The sequence below is a fragment of the Penicillium crustosum genome, assembly GCF_028827405.1.
Source record: "Penicillium crustosum strain IBT 35664 chromosome Unknown utg000002l_segment0_segment0, whole genome shotgun sequence".
NCBI lineage: Eukaryota > Fungi > Ascomycota > Eurotiomycetes > Eurotiales > Aspergillaceae > Penicillium > Penicillium crustosum.
In genome coordinates this window covers 8,992,408-9,006,988 of record NW_026623123.1, presented here as the reverse complement: position 1 = coordinate 9,006,988, position 14,581 = coordinate 8,992,408, and the positions used below count along the sequence as shown (strand labels likewise).

General features: G+C 46.5%; 8 protein-coding genes across 8 annotated transcripts; 5 read left to right on the top strand and 3 right to left on the bottom strand.

Moving 5' to 3' along the window:
• Positions 1–306: 306 nt before the first annotated feature.
• On the top strand, positions 307–1,604 carry N7487_006939 (cytochrome b561 domain-containing protein; the record flags this gene model as incomplete). Its single annotated transcript, XM_056874686.1, has 2 exons — positions 307–346; positions 445–1,604. 2 exons carry the CDS (start codon positions 307–309, stop codon positions 1,602–1,604), a joined length of 1,200 nt encoding a protein of 399 aa, XP_056732406.1.
• Positions 1,605–2,802: 1,198 nt separating this feature from the next.
• N7487_006938 (flavin-containing monooxygenase) lies at positions 2,803–4,497 on the top strand (the record flags this gene model as incomplete). The annotated part of the gene is made up of 1 exon (XM_056874685.1): positions 2,803–4,497. The coding sequence occupies one exon, from the start codon at positions 2,803–2,805 to the stop codon at positions 4,495–4,497; it is 1,695 nt and encodes a 564-aa protein (XP_056732405.1).
• A 104-nt stretch (positions 4,498–4,601) lies between these two features.
• Positions 4,602–5,552, bottom strand: N7487_006937 (Dyp-type peroxidase; the record flags this gene model as incomplete). Its single annotated transcript, XM_056874684.1, has 1 exon — positions 4,602–5,552. One exon carries the CDS (start codon positions 5,550–5,552, stop codon positions 4,602–4,604), a length of 951 nt encoding a protein of 316 aa, XP_056732404.1.
• Positions 5,553–6,082: 530 nt separating this feature from the next.
• Positions 6,083–6,898, bottom strand: N7487_006936 (SDR family NAD(P)-dependent oxidoreductase; the record flags this gene model as incomplete). The annotated part of the gene is made up of 1 exon (XM_056874683.1): positions 6,083–6,898. One exon carries the CDS (start codon positions 6,896–6,898, stop codon positions 6,083–6,085), a length of 816 nt encoding a protein of 271 aa, XP_056732403.1.
• A 572-nt stretch (positions 6,899–7,470) lies between these two features.
• N7487_006935 (Zn(II)2Cys6 transcription factor) lies at positions 7,471–9,598 on the bottom strand (the record flags this gene model as incomplete). The annotated part of the gene is made up of 2 exons (XM_056874682.1): positions 7,471–9,471; positions 9,527–9,598. 2 exons carry the CDS (start codon positions 9,596–9,598, stop codon positions 7,471–7,473), a joined length of 2,073 nt encoding a protein of 690 aa, XP_056732402.1.
• A 340-nt stretch (positions 9,599–9,938) lies between these two features.
• N7487_006934 (SDR family NAD(P)-dependent oxidoreductase) lies at positions 9,939–10,837 on the top strand (the record flags this gene model as incomplete). The annotated part of the gene is made up of 4 exons (XM_056874681.1): positions 9,939–9,962; positions 10,019–10,399; positions 10,460–10,598; positions 10,650–10,837. The coding sequence occupies 4 exons, from the start codon at positions 9,939–9,941 to the stop codon at positions 10,835–10,837; spliced, it is 732 nt and encodes a 243-aa protein (XP_056732401.1).
• A 444-nt stretch (positions 10,838–11,281) lies between these two features.
• N7487_006933 (uncharacterized protein) lies at positions 11,282–11,614 on the top strand (the record flags this gene model as incomplete). The annotated part of the gene is made up of 1 exon (XM_056874680.1): positions 11,282–11,614. The coding sequence occupies one exon, from the start codon at positions 11,282–11,284 to the stop codon at positions 11,612–11,614; it is 333 nt and encodes a 110-aa protein (XP_056732400.1).
• Positions 11,615–14,294: 2,680 nt separating this feature from the next.
• N7487_006932 (uncharacterized protein) lies at positions 14,295–14,562 on the top strand (the record flags this gene model as incomplete). The annotated part of the gene is made up of 2 exons (XM_056874679.1): positions 14,295–14,358; positions 14,420–14,562. The coding sequence occupies 2 exons, from the start codon at positions 14,295–14,297 to the stop codon at positions 14,560–14,562; spliced, it is 207 nt and encodes a 68-aa protein (XP_056732399.1).
• Positions 14,563–14,581: the final 19 nt, after the last annotated feature.

The following is a 14,581-nucleotide window of genomic DNA, read 5'->3' as shown; positions in this document are numbered from 1 at the left end:
GGGCGGATAGGGTAAGATCCGAGCCTTGGGAACTTCTACCACATGGATTAAGGGTCCAGAGATGCTAAAACGTCGTCGCTGATTGGAAGCCCCCTTTGAAGTATGAGCCTAATTAGGAAGGCGCTACCTTTCTGTCTCCCGCGTTCTGCTACCTCTATCACAATGGCCCTGGCTATCGGAAAATTGAACGAGGGCAGGATGAGAGATAAATACCTTATAAGATCAGGGCCCATCCCTTCTTATTCTTTTTGACACTGAAATTTCAATTGCAAAATTGGTCTTACAACATATTCTTCATTTTGAAAGATGGGGCTACAAGTTTCATCCGTCTTCCTATTAGGGCTTGGTGAGTGCCATTTCAATCCTCAATCCTCAATACCTTATCTGCAACACAAATCCACCTACAAAATACGCCTCAAACACAAGAGTACTAACCTGTATTAGTGGCCAAATCAGCTTTGAGTCAACCGTTCACCTTCGTTGTCCCTGGACATGATGATATTGCCTACCACGTCTTGGAAATCGACGCAACATATATCATGATCACTGCACCGAAAGATGTTGGATGGGTTTCACTTGCTCGGGAGCAAGGCGGCTTGAATTCCAGCAACTTGTCGACCTCAAACACAATCTCAGTGTCGTTGAAAGAGCAATATTCTATCAAGGCTGAATCCACTCTCTCCAATTGCCAAATAATCCAGGGGCCACCTTCTGTGCATGATCAAACGGTGGAGGCGACAATCCGCTGTCATGACTACCCTATCCTGGATAGACTGGATGCTTTCACCTGGGCCTACGAACAGGAAGGGAGCATTCATTCTGGCCCAATGAGAGTACTTGAAACCCACAATTCGGACAGTATTGCCATGAGTGGACGTGACGGTCTGCGGCGAGTAGTGCGGTCAGCGAGCTCTCAATCGGCAGAAACATCCACTGTGCCATCCCAGTCACCATCCCCGGCCGAAATTGCTGCTTTGATGGCAAAGTACGACAGATTGACGAAAATCAGAACTATCCACGGTTCGATTCTTGCAGTTACGTTTGTTGTACTCTTTCCGACCTTTGCCAGTCTGATTCATTTGCTCCCATCATCCAAGCCAGTTGTGAAAATCCATGCATCCTTGCAAGCCATGTCAGCAATTCTTGCTATAGTTGGTTTTGGTCTTGGTGTATACCTCAACTCGCAAATTACCATAAAGGGAAAGCATCACCAAGCCATCGGTGCCATTGTCATCATCCTCCTTGTGATCGTTCAACCCATCCTCGGGATCCGTCACCACATGTTGTTCCGCCGGACACAGAGGAAGACTTGGTTGGGCTATGTACACCGCTGGCAGGGTCGCATCATGCTTAGTCTAGGAGTTGTCAATGGTGGCATAGGGTACAACCTTAGCCGGACTGGCCCCTCTGGAGGTCCTCGCAGTGCTCTTGTCGGTTACGGTGTGGCGGCTGGCATTGTTTACGTCTGTTACTTTGGCATCTTGGCCTTTAAGGCATTCAAACAGCGACAAGTCTCTCAGGGCGATAAGACCGATGGCACAGAAGCAGCCGGGCGTCCAGATACGGAAGAGCATACACTGACGGAGATGTCTACGCACAATTAATTCCTTGTCAACCTGACGGAACCTTTGCGCGGGACTTTTGACATTTGGATTCATGCGAAGTCAATACCGCGCCCTTTTTCGTGTACCTACATATTTATACGCAATGGCTACAGAGTGACAAACACCAGGCCTTCTGTTTCCTCTTTTTCTTGTATTCTTTTTCTGCTTTCCTATTGTCAACTGCCAAAATAGCTGTGTATTAGTTCATGTTTTCTTTATTATTTGCAGACCTTAATTAGCCTCCGAGATGAAATGCTTTAGTTCCAATATATCATATTTCATATTCGTTGATGTCCATTTTGACTTCGAGACACCTTGAATCTTGGCATGTCCACACATTGTCTACTGCGTCGATATATATAAACGAAGGACGTAGAGCTAGGGATTGCATCAAGATTTTGTCTACGACATGTTAGAATTCAGTTTTTGGCATATTGTACACACCAGCGGCCCATCGTTGCAGGTTATCTCTCTTGACCAAAAATCGCGCTGAATGTATCTCGCCGATGTTGTCTACTGGATGCAATCTCCTTCCATAGCTGTTCCGCATAAACTTTCATAATTCAATAGGGCCACATTATTGACTTTGTCTTCTCAATATTGGGCATCACAAATCAAGTAATATCTTGTATTTTACTTAAGTTCGTTCTACTCTAACACTAATATGAGCTTACATTTGTATTGAGTGTTACCGACAGCCTGCAAATCTGCTCATCGTTATAAATGGCCTTCCGTGAGCGAGGGCCACAAGCATCAAGGTGACAATGTACCGGGTTAGTTAACATAACAGCTAAAACGAATAATTAAAATTGACATCTAGACCTCTGGAGCGGACAGGGCCAACGAAAAAGAGGAAAACATCGACGACACGTGATATATTAGATGCGGGGAAGATAAGGATAAGGTTGGTGCCTTTTTGGGTTTAGTCGGCCCCGGGGGGCCTGGCTGGTTTCCTGATAACACGTCACTGGCTACATTGAGAAATTGTGTTCGCACATTAGAAGAGGAAGGTTATCGCGAAACTAGCATGGCGAACTTTGTACACTCCGAATGCTGTCCCGCATATAGCGGCTCCACTAGGAGCTGTGCTCCCACTGTCAATCCTATAAAGATCATGGCAAGAGTCGTTTAAGACCCGGTCAAAGAAATATAACATTCAAATTCCCATCGCAGATCTCACTGTTCACAAATTACTATCATGGGATCCATCCAACCCAAAGAACAGCAGTACGATGTCCTTATCATCGGCGCCGGTCTTTCGGGTATCTGCGCACTTCACAACTTCCGCAAGCGCTTTCCTTCGTGGCATGTAGGAGTTCTCGAAGCAGCCGATAATGTTGGAGGAACTTGGTATTGTAACCGCTACCCGGGGGCACGAGTCGATACCGAATCACTCTCCTACGCATACTCGTGGGATAAGGACCTTTTGAACGAATGGACCTGGAAGGAGTCCTTCTCCACCCAGTCAGATGTCCTCCGTTATATTGAACATGTCTGCGACAAGCATGACCTCCACAGGAATATCCAACTCAATACCCGAGTTAAGACGGCCCTTTGGCAGGATAAGAACAATACGTGGCTGTTTCGCGACGAAGTCGGCACCAATCACCGGACCCGTTTCTTCGTCAGCTGCATGGGCTTCCTGTCAACCCCGACGCTCCCTGCTATTCCAGATATTCAACTGTTTCAAGGCAAATCTTTTCATACTTCCCGCTGGCCGAAGGACTTTGACATGAGTCATGATCTGGCCAATAAGCGAGTCGGTGTTATCGGCACCGGAGCAACAGGCATCCAAACAATCACAGCCATATCAAAAGAGCCGAGCATCAAATCATTGAATGTTTTCCAACGAACGGCGAACTGGTCCGCGCCACTACGAAACGAGCCGATTAGCCCTGAGCAGATGGAACAGCATCGGAAGGACTACGATGCCCTTTTCCAGCTTTGCGCTTCAACACCCAGTTGCTTCATGCACCAGGCCGACCCGCGGAAGTCTCTAGAAGTTTCTGCAGACGAGCGGCTAGCGCTTTGGGAAGATATCTATGCGAAGCCCGGTTTTGCCAAATGGCTTGGCACGTTCAGCGATACATACAATAACCGCGAAGCAAACAAACTCTACTCCGACTTTATGGCCAGTAAGATTCGAGCTAGAATAAATGATCCCGAGGTTGCTGATAGCTTGATTCCAAAGAATCACGGCTTCGGCACACGACGGGTCCCCCTTGAAAGTGGCTACTTTGAGGCGTTTAACCAGCCTAATGTCCACCTTGTTGATCTCAAGAGGACTCCAATTGAGCGAGTTACAAGGAATGGCATTATCACGTCTGATGGCAAAGAGCATAAATTGGATATTTTGATTTACGCAACAGGATTTGATGCCATTACCGGTGCGTTCAGCTCCATTGATTGGACAGGAAAAGACGGCCGACCACTCCTTGGCTCCAGCAACACCAAGGAAGGCGAGCAAGCTATTTGGGTTGACCATCGACCGCGTACATACTTGGGTATGACCGCTTGTTCTATGCCCAACATGTTCATGGTTCTAGGCCCCCATCAACCATTTGGTAACGCTCCTCGAACCATCGAGCACGCTGTCCAGGTTATTTCGGATCTCCTGCAACACTGCAAAGACAATAACTACTCCTATGTAGAACCAACGGGAGAAGCCGTGGATGCATGGACTGAACACGTTGTTGAAAGCAGCAAAGGTGCCCTGTCGAACGAAATCGATAGCTGGATGACCGGGGTTAATACGAATGTGAAGGGCAAGACAGTTCGGAGTGTTGCGAGGTATGCTGGGAGCGCGATAGAATATCGTCGGAGATGTGCCGAGTCTAAAGCAGCTGGTTGGAAGGGGTTGGCATTTGCCCAACTCTCGAACTCCAAGCTTTGATGTGGATGAATATTCATCAATTATTACGGTAGATTCAAACGTCGTATCTCCTAGTTGGTACATACACGGTCCGATATACAAACAAGAATCACAAAGTATCAACCTCAGTCAGATCCCAAACTAGCCAATAAACTAGCCGACGGAGCAAAGAATGTCGTCCCAGTAAGCGGCTTTGAGAAATCAAGGATGCGATCATGCAGACCAGGCGGATCCCCAATAAACATACGCTCCAACATTCTTTCAATAACCCAGAGACGACGAGTATAGCCGATAAAGTACGTCCCAAATTCGCCAGCACCAGGAGATCCAAATGGCATATTATCGCGAAGAATATCATGCTCATTCCCATCCTCATCTTCAATGGTGTTGAGTGTCTTGTGAGAGCGCTGTCCAGACTTCGCATCATCCAGCTCAACGTTATCTATCTTGGTGCGACCGATAATCCTCTCCTGCTGTTCCGTGGACAGATCCTTCCACCCGGGTAGATCATGAGTGTACTTCTGTACAACGATATAGCTGCCACCTGAGGCGGAAGCATCTTCCTCTGCAACCAACACGGAGGCCGGAACCGCCAACCCAACGGGATTAGCCGTCCCATCCACAAAGCCAAGTAGATCCCGGACATCGAAGTATCGAAAACCGACCGTCTCATCGACGACAGAGACCGAGTCACCCAGTTGATCCATCAACTGACGCTCAAATTCAAAGCAGATATCTCTGCGCTCGGAGCGAATGTGGAAAAGCAGATCACCGGCAGTCGAGACCGCCGTGTGTTTTTCGCCTTTGACCTCGCGGAAAGGGCGCAGCTCTGAGGGTCGAGGAAGACCCGTGAGGCGATCCCAAATGTCACTTCCAATGCCGACGGTGCACGCAAATTGGGCGCTGAGGTCACGGATGGATACATTTTTGGCTAGGCTGTCTACTCCTGCTAGTGTAGAGCGCACAGTTTCAATGGCGTCGGGATTGTTGGCCACGGAGAGAACAAGAAATGTAGCTGATTGTGTGAGAGGGGCGTCCACACGCTGAGATGCTATTGGGACGCGATGGGTGCTCATATCTGCTTTTTGGTATAACTCGGGAATGCGACGGGTGGATATGCGTTGGTTATGGAATGTATGGCTGGTGAGGGTTGGCTGGTTGGTGTATTTTCGTTCCTTTTTGATAATACTTATTGAAGTAGCTCGAAATGTACTTGGATGGTTAACTGCACACAATGTGAAAGCGGGGTGAGTATTGAGAATATATGAGCTGACCAGTCTCCTAGACCTGGTCATAGTTTAGCTGCTAGGGGCAGTAATCGGAGGGAACTCCAGTCTTATAGAGGATTCGACTGATCTGAGTGCATCATTTGATTATAATAAGGAAGAAATGATTGGTCAAATTAATGTTCTAAGACTGCAAAAGCGAAGGCAGAAAATAGGTCAATGCTACATTGTAGGTGATGATGTCACACCCGCTGAACCGCCCGAGGGAAAAGATTGCCGCATATGTTGATTGGCGCATCATGTTCTGATAATACGAATTAGAAAAGAAGAAGTAAGTTGATGATCGTAGAGCCGAACAATATATATAAATGCGTGCTAATTTATCTCTGGGTGTACCCGCCATCCACAAACAATGCCGTTCCAGTAACAAAAGAGGCCCGCCCACCACTCAAATAAACAACACCATCGGCAATCTCCCCCGGCTGACCCATACGCTCCATTGGAACGGCATTAGCAACCTTCTCCTCCATAGCAGCCAGGATCTGAGGCGACTTGGTTGTCAACGGGGTCTCGGTATACCCAGGACAGATAGCATTGATGCGCAACCCATCCTTAGCATAATCCTCAGAGGCAGTTCTCGTCAACCCAATAACCGCATGCTTTGTGGCAGTGTACGCAGTCGACAACGCAATTCCAGCAACACCCTGGATAGAGGAGAAGTTGACAATTGAGCCACGTTGCAGTGGCCTGCCATCAATCGAGGACTTGATAGGCTCCTGCTTCAACATGATCTTGGCAGCAGCGCGCAGAACAAAGAATGTGCCCGTGAGATTGACATTCAAGATGCGCTCCCAGTCGGATGTTTCGCAGAATGCAGCTCCGCCTGCGTGCTTCATTGCGATTCCGGCTGCGTTAACGACGTAGTCGAGTCGGCCGAATGTCGTCGCGACTTCCTGGACGACTTCATTGACGCGGTTCTCGTCTGTGATATTGGTGGGGTAGGTCAGGACTCGGCATGGTGTTGCTCCTGCTTTGCTTTGTTGTTCTTCGATCTCGGCTTTGACGACCTCTAGGGCTTCGGGGCTGATGTCGAGCAGGGCGATTCCCGAGGCGCCATCTCGGGCGAATGTCTTTGCGCAGGCGCGGCCAATGCCTGAGGCGCCCCCTGTAATAAGGGCAATTCCAGGGACGTCCATGTTAGGTGGTATGTGAGTGTTGGGGGAGTTGGTTGGTCTGTTGATGCGCGCAGCGAGAGTGAGTTTAGCTGAAAAGAACAAAGCGACGAAGGAGTGACGGCTTATATAGACTTCCACGGAACGACCTAAATAATACCAATGACAGCTTGGTATCTCTCCCCAAATAGGACATATACTTTTTCTCCTTGGATGAATGTGGGGTAGTCGCGGAAACTTGCCTAACTCGCATCTGGTGATAGCTGTGCAACCTACCTATGACAACACACCTCGTGCCTGCTTTCCTATCTTTATAGATTATATACTAGATGCACACGTACTACTGATAATCATACTTAGTGCGGGGTTGTTGCAGCTGATTGTCGTCTTGGATTTGAGTCAGCATAACACAGGCAGATTGCGGAAGTGCTAACATTACGTTTGGGACCAGAATGGAAAAAAGAGGTGGGTAGAACACGGAACTATCGTTATCATACTCTATATACAAAATCATAATATCCAGGTTTACAAATCAAGATGGTTCATCAAAAGCAGGGTTATAGGCTCATTTATTGTGCAGACGACCATATCAGAAATTAAAATATCTGCTGTAATGGCACAGTACTCTTCATCAGATCCAACCAAGTTATACTCTTCCCATTAGAACAAGTCTTCTCTTGCCAAATTCGCTGAATATTGGCTAACGTCTCTGTAAAACAAGATAGGCCACTGCGGCGTGCCGAATTCCCAAACCAGTCGGAGAATGATGCCTGAACCAATGGATCCTCGGCTTCGCAAGCCGCAATAAATGCAGGCCAAATGAATCCTGCTGAACCATGTACTACGCTGGAGTCTCTATGCTCGCAGCGTAGTAGACGATCCAAGACTCCCAAGACCTTTTTCTGGAGCAACGAAGCATCCACGTCGTGGATTCGACGGTAGAAGTATATTGCCAGTGCATTTTGCATGGCATTAAGCATATTTTCTATGATTTCATGGTCGAGTTCGGATTGGATGTTCTCCAGGCTGGGTAGTGGTAGGTTGTTGATGTAGTCCTCGAGGGTCTTCGCGCGGCCAATGAACTCTTTCAAGCTAATACAGTTGGACGCATCGTCCGCTTCTGCCGCATCCTTTTCTTTCCCTAATCTAACAACCTGAGATAGAAGAAGAACCCAAGCTTCAGGGATACCAAATATCTCCGGATAGAGAGTGTCAGACCAGAACCCAGGTCTTTCAAGATGCAGATCATTCTCGCCCTCCTCTTGTCCGCGCACTCTCATCATTTCTTGGTCTAAATTCTTCCAACCCGATAGTCGAAATGACAGACTGTCAAGGCTGTAGTTTCCCAGTCCACTCGTTTCAATCGCCGCGTGAACGCGATGACGCTGTCTTGAGTTTGCTCCACAAATGAAGACACTCTCATGTATGATGCGCTCAAAAACATAACAGTGATGTAGCAATCGGACTTTTCGAGATTTTTTGCGTGGGAGTCCTCTTAAGCGAATGAACTTTTCGGCTTCCACAAAATAATATTCCGATTGCCTTCTGTTCCCTGAGAACATTGTCACTTGGACCATGGTGAGCAGTGCCATCAAGATTGATTTGTATTTCGCTACTTTCGGGACATCGTAGGCGGTCGTGAGCATCATTCTTGCATGTTGTTGAGCTTTCTGTTTGTAAATTATGGCCTTTTCGCTCCACGTTTGGGATCGAGAGACTCCTCCAAGGCTGAATGCACTAATGGCCAATGTTCCATAAAATGCACACAAACTGGCATCACTCATATAATCTCCGAGAGCCAAGCCAGCGAGGCAGCTCTTGGTGTGGGGTATAAAAAGGACGTGCCAGGGGGTTTTGGAGTGTCGGAGGGGGGTCATCAGGCTAATTACAGCCGAGACATAGTGCTTGAGAAGGAACACTGCATCTTGTGGCACGGCCTTGGTGGTACCCATAGAGGAGGTGAATGAGGTGGGTGATATGGGCTGGTTGTAAGATTGGTCTGGAAAGCATGATGTGGCTGAATATTCATGTGGTGCTGGATCATCTTCCACGTCACCTTGATCTAGCATAGCGTCTAGATATCCCGGGAAAGGTGAACTTGGAACATTCTCTGCTTGATCAAATGTGAACTGCATCAATGCTTGGGACCAAGGCGACAGATGCAACTCGGATGTAGGCAAGTAAGAATTGTTGAGCGGGATCACATCTTCTGGGGAACTAGAGTGCGTCTCTTGATGGTCGTTCACAGTTGGTTCGCAAGGCAGGGTGTCTTGATCTTGGTTCAATCTAAACACCCCGAATGGACCTTGATGGATCTCGATCTCATCCGAAATTGTTGCCTTTTCGCATTCTTCATCAATGTTGGATATAATTTTGAGGGTCGTCTTTGGAGGAGCACTCGAGACAAGGCATTGACTCATGTGTTCTCTTTCTTTAAGTGAAAACAATGGTCGACGAAACCGGACCCCATGACTGCGGGATGAGTCCTCGAAGTCGAAGAAGATGTCTTTCTTGTATCCGCCACAGGACAACCCAAAATATTGACACATTGAACATTCTGGGCGTCCTTCGTCGCATTTGACATGTCGACTTCGACACTGTACACCAAGTTAGGAATAAATTATTATTACTCAATAAGATGACCAAACATACTGTAGCACACCCTGTAAAGGAACGGGTGTGAGTAATAGCCTCGTGCATACTTTCTTGAATTGAATCTGCCATCTTGTGGTGATTGAACAAGGAAAGTGTTGTACATAGGACCTCGGGAGTCAGTGGGGGAAAAGTGGATCAGTCGATCGCCGATAGCGGAAACCTTCCTATTTCGACGGTGCGCGGTCACTTTCCTATTACATGGGACTATCTAGTTAGTTAGGTATACACGTTCTACATGTGGAATAATATCAATTGATGTATATTCAATCTTGGAAGGTAGACTCTAGGTTTTGTTATAAATATGTATGTGGTAGTGTGCAATTCAACATGTAGCAATTCTCTTTCACGATCGTTGTATTACAACCTCCGTTCTCCTCATCGGTGAAGATCTAACTGGTAGTCTAAAACAATGGCATCTTTCCAAGATAAAGTGGTAAGTATCAATCCGTGATCTATCAAGATATGTTATGCTAACAATATCTCACCCAGATCGCTATCACCGGCGCAGCCTCCGGAATGGGGCTGGCCACGGCAAAACTTCTGGCTAGTCGAGGTGCAATGATCTCTCTCGCCGATATCAACGAGAAGGCCCTGGAACAAGCTATTCAGTCCCTCCCAAATAGCGAAAAGCATATGACCACGGTTATCGATGTGCGCAACAGAAAATCAGTGGATGGATGGATCCAGTCGACTGTTGATAGGTTGGGCAAGTTGGACGGTGCTGTGAATATGGCCGGAATTATCACACCTGCTGCCCCAATCACAGAGGAAACGGATGAGAATTGGGATTTCACTTTCTCTGTGAATACACGCGGAGTGTTCTTCTGCCTGAGGGCTGAGCTGAACGCAATGAAGGCCGGTGGTAGCATCGTAAGTCCCATCCCGGTGTTGGGTTTGCAAGATATAATGCTGAAGCCTTGCCTATGACAGGTCTCTGCTGCAAGTGTGTTTGGTCAAATGGGTGCACCCGGTGTCTCGGCCTACTGCGCTAGCAAAGCTGCTGTTATTGGTCTGTCGCAGACGGCAGCAAAGGAAAATCAACATATTCGAGTCAACTGTGTTTCACCGGGTGAGTATTTCTTCTGTGACATATTTTGAGATCAGTTAACCAACCGTTCAGGTTCTGTCAATACACCCCTTTCCGCTAGTGAAGACCCCGAGGATGTGAAGCGTGGCTTGCAAAAGACAGCACAAAAACGACAGGCAGAGCCTGTGGAAATTGCAACTGTGATCGCATTTCTCCTTAGTGAAGAGGCAAGCTTCGTGACTGGGGCTGTGTACAATGTGGATGGTGGTTGGATGTGCTAAGTGCTGATATGAAGATGAAGATAAAAATAGATAAAAATAGATATGCTGTCCTTCGTTTGTCTGCTAGTTCCTATAGTTTCTACATATTTACATACGCATCGCATGTGACCAACGACTAAAGTTTGTTTTCATATCCAACTCTACATCTTCCTCTCTATCTTCCTCCTCTCAGCTCCATCCTTTCACCTCTCATTTCCTATGGTCAGATTTCAGAATTTTGTACTTGTACCTCTCATCAAATGAATTATGACTACCCCGACATCCTGGTTTTCTAGGGTGCTGCGTGAAGGCAGCAAGATTTCCCTCAACAAACCCACTCCCTCGCAATGGGTGATCGACAAACATGTCAACGAGCATAGCTACAAAACTGATGAGAAGAAAGTTGACTCTTACGCATGTGCTCAGTTCTAATGCCACAATGTTACCGATAGGAAAGAGGGCTTTATGCGCATTTACGTTCAAGTTCCACGTACTGGTTATGACCGCGTGGACAAAGCTACCCTCGCCAAAGAAGCAACTCAATTCACACCCCCGGAGCTAATTACATACCAATTCCTCACCGACAATCGCTCGAGAAATACGCCTCTACTACTGGGATACAAAATGGACACTCAACCTACCGACGGACCAGTTCCTGGTGGACATGTCACATGGATTGTGTGGGAGAAGGTGCCTGGAAAATGCCTAGGAGATTACAAATCGGCATCTGTGTACTGGGATATGACACCCGATCAACGAAAGCGTGTCCGTGAGTCCTTCCTTCGAGAGATTCCGTGAGCAAACAATATCTCAACTACTATCGGGTACCTTCGGAAGGCTAACGACATGATGATCATTAGTAAGATTATGGACATGGGATGTTTCCCCCAGAGGCCTGGTCCTTCTAACTTGATTTAGAACGCGAGCTCCGATGCTCTGTATGCTTCTTCTTCTTCTTCTTCTTCTTCTTCTTCTTCTTATATTCCTAGGTATTCAACTAACATATCGCTACAGGTATTTCGTTGGTTTCCGGGATTCGCTCCCTTTCAAGGCCAAAAGAAACCGGGATGACTCCTACAAATCGTGGTTGCCAGATTTCGATCTTGCTAGGCCTCCCCAGATATATTTTGACTGGAAAATAGATTACAAAGGTAACATGGAGGGCTGGGAGTTTTGATTTGATGATTCCAAGGTTGCTTTGGACAACCGGTCATCATTTCTCTAGATTATCTTATCTTAATACTTTGAACTCTTATCTAGCATTTCCAAATGGTAGGCTTTTAATCGTTAGCATCTCAAAGCTCAAGTTCTCTACGGTGTAGATTTTATCCTTATATTCTTTGTACTTCAAGGTCTAAACCATACACTCAAATCGTATAAGAGAAAAGTCAGTTCACATGTTGTATAGCCTTGCTGTAGCCTACGTTTTACCTTTTACACTACCTATATAATAATGGGGCGAAGATGACAAAAATAGACTTTGAAAATAATACTCAAAAGGGAGTGGAAAACCCTCCAAAAATAACGGAATAAGGTAGCTTACTATTTTCATTCTCTATACTGCAGATTCTAAATACTTGGACCTTCTAATCCATCATCTTTATCTCGAACTTGACAAAATTATGGGTACCTGGGCTTTGTGTGCAAACAGCTAACAGAAATAAGTCACTCCTTGTCACACTTCACTTCCTGTGATAGAACTTGGGCGCTATACCCAGTATCAAACCCAACACAATACCAAGCATTAAGCTAGATAATAGCACGACCAATTTTTAATTTTACACCCTATAAATATAAGCTTATATTTCCCTTTTAAATAGGCGTACCTTCCAAGTTGACCTTTACGACAAGTGAATCATATTAAGTAACTCCTAGAACAGATCTTGGGGAAGCATTCAATACTACTAATAACTAGGTAATTATGTAGTTTCCTACTCTTAGCCAGGATATACCTTCGCATACTTGCAAAGTGAGAGTAGATCTAAAGTAATGCCTGGAAATATGAATCAATGAGAGAGTTATGAACCAGTGGCATACTTAGTCGCATAAAAAATAAGAGCAAAGTGAGATTTGATGAATCTTACCTAGTATGTAGGTAGCTTATCCTATCTAGATGTATCATTCGCAGTTAAGTCGCATTGTTGGTACTTTTCGTCAGGTTGACTTCTTGATGTATGGAAACTACTTCGAAGGGTCTTCCCCATCTTGCCTTTCCCTGCACGTGTCCTCCAGTTTACTCGGTCAGCCTTCTCTCAGCCAGTTTGAGATATTGCTTCATCAATATCCATCTCTCATTACTCTACTCATCAATGTTTTCACCTTTACTATGACCTCATACACTCTTATCACTCCACAAATCTGGTGAGATCCATGATCCGAAAACGATCCAACGTGAGACTGACCTCTTAATCTCATTGGAGGATTACCTGCATTGACCAACATACCAAAGAAATCAAAGCCAACTTGTCCCCATATCAGTCTGCCAGCCAATCACATGAAATGTGCGACCCCGACTGCTAAGGCACACCTCAAATTGCATATCATGCAGGCGAGCGTTTTTCACGAGTACGAATTGAGCCACGGTTACGACTAAGCAAAGGCTAGGCCATACGAAAACACGAAGCCACAAAGCTACCGTGGCCACCATTATTGACAGACTCCGAGTCAGGATTCAGACTTGCCAAATGCCATTCACGAGAAACGTCTTCAATAACCCTCGGGGATGCTACACGTCCCACTTTACTCCAAGTCAGGTAATCAGGCGCGATGAGTCCAACAAAGAGCCGCCTAGGAAGTGCCTTGCATAACCCGTCTCAAAGACACGCCTCAAAGCCCAAGAACTGCTGCTCGAGCCTCTTCCACTCCCTCCGAGTAGGGTCTAACGAACCCGGATGGCGACAAGAACGACAAATCGATAATATAAGGTCGGGAGAAGTAATAAACGATCGCCCTACTAGCAAGCCTCGAAGACCAGGTAAGGGGATCAGATAATGCGTCGATTTTTCATAAGGCGCGTTGTATCAACCTCGAAAATCCTGCGATGTACCGAGCTTACATCTTTTCGCAGCCTCCGTATTGCTCTTTGCAGAAGATGATCCAATATACTCAGAGTACTGTCCGCAAGCATTACTAGAAGGAACACGGTATCCAATATCGACAACCAGCCGGGTTCTTGGAGCTTTGGATGAGCAGACTCATATCGACAGGCTGCAATGGTTTGCAGCCTGTGCGGTGCAGGCAACTCGGTCTTGGATAAACAGTTGGTACTAAGAGACGAGACCGGCCGACAGGGGCGTTTGAATGAACACCTTGGGCGAGCAGTCACGCAATGCCTTTAGGCATAGGGCTATAGCGTACAAACTAAGAACTTCAACGCGGCAAGTCCAGCTGCACAAACCACATACGCAAAGGTTCTAGGTCTGGTCATCATCAATGCCAGTCGCTATCAAAGTCATTGGGGAGCCCAAAGCACGTTGACATGCTGAAGATCGGAGTCTGGATGTTTGAGGAGGGAGATAATGACGGGCTTCGTCACATCCTAGGTATGTATGATATCATATACAACATACTCGCAATTTATCAATTTACTGATATATCTTACAGGACAAGTCGCCCGCTATATGCGAGCCCTGATCACTACTCGTGCTTCTCTATCGACCTACAATGAGACAATATTTCTACGGAAGGTTGATAGCCAAGGTGTTTGGACTCTGGAGTACTCTCCTATGGTCATGTACGACAATTAGTATGACTCCCAAAGGGGGA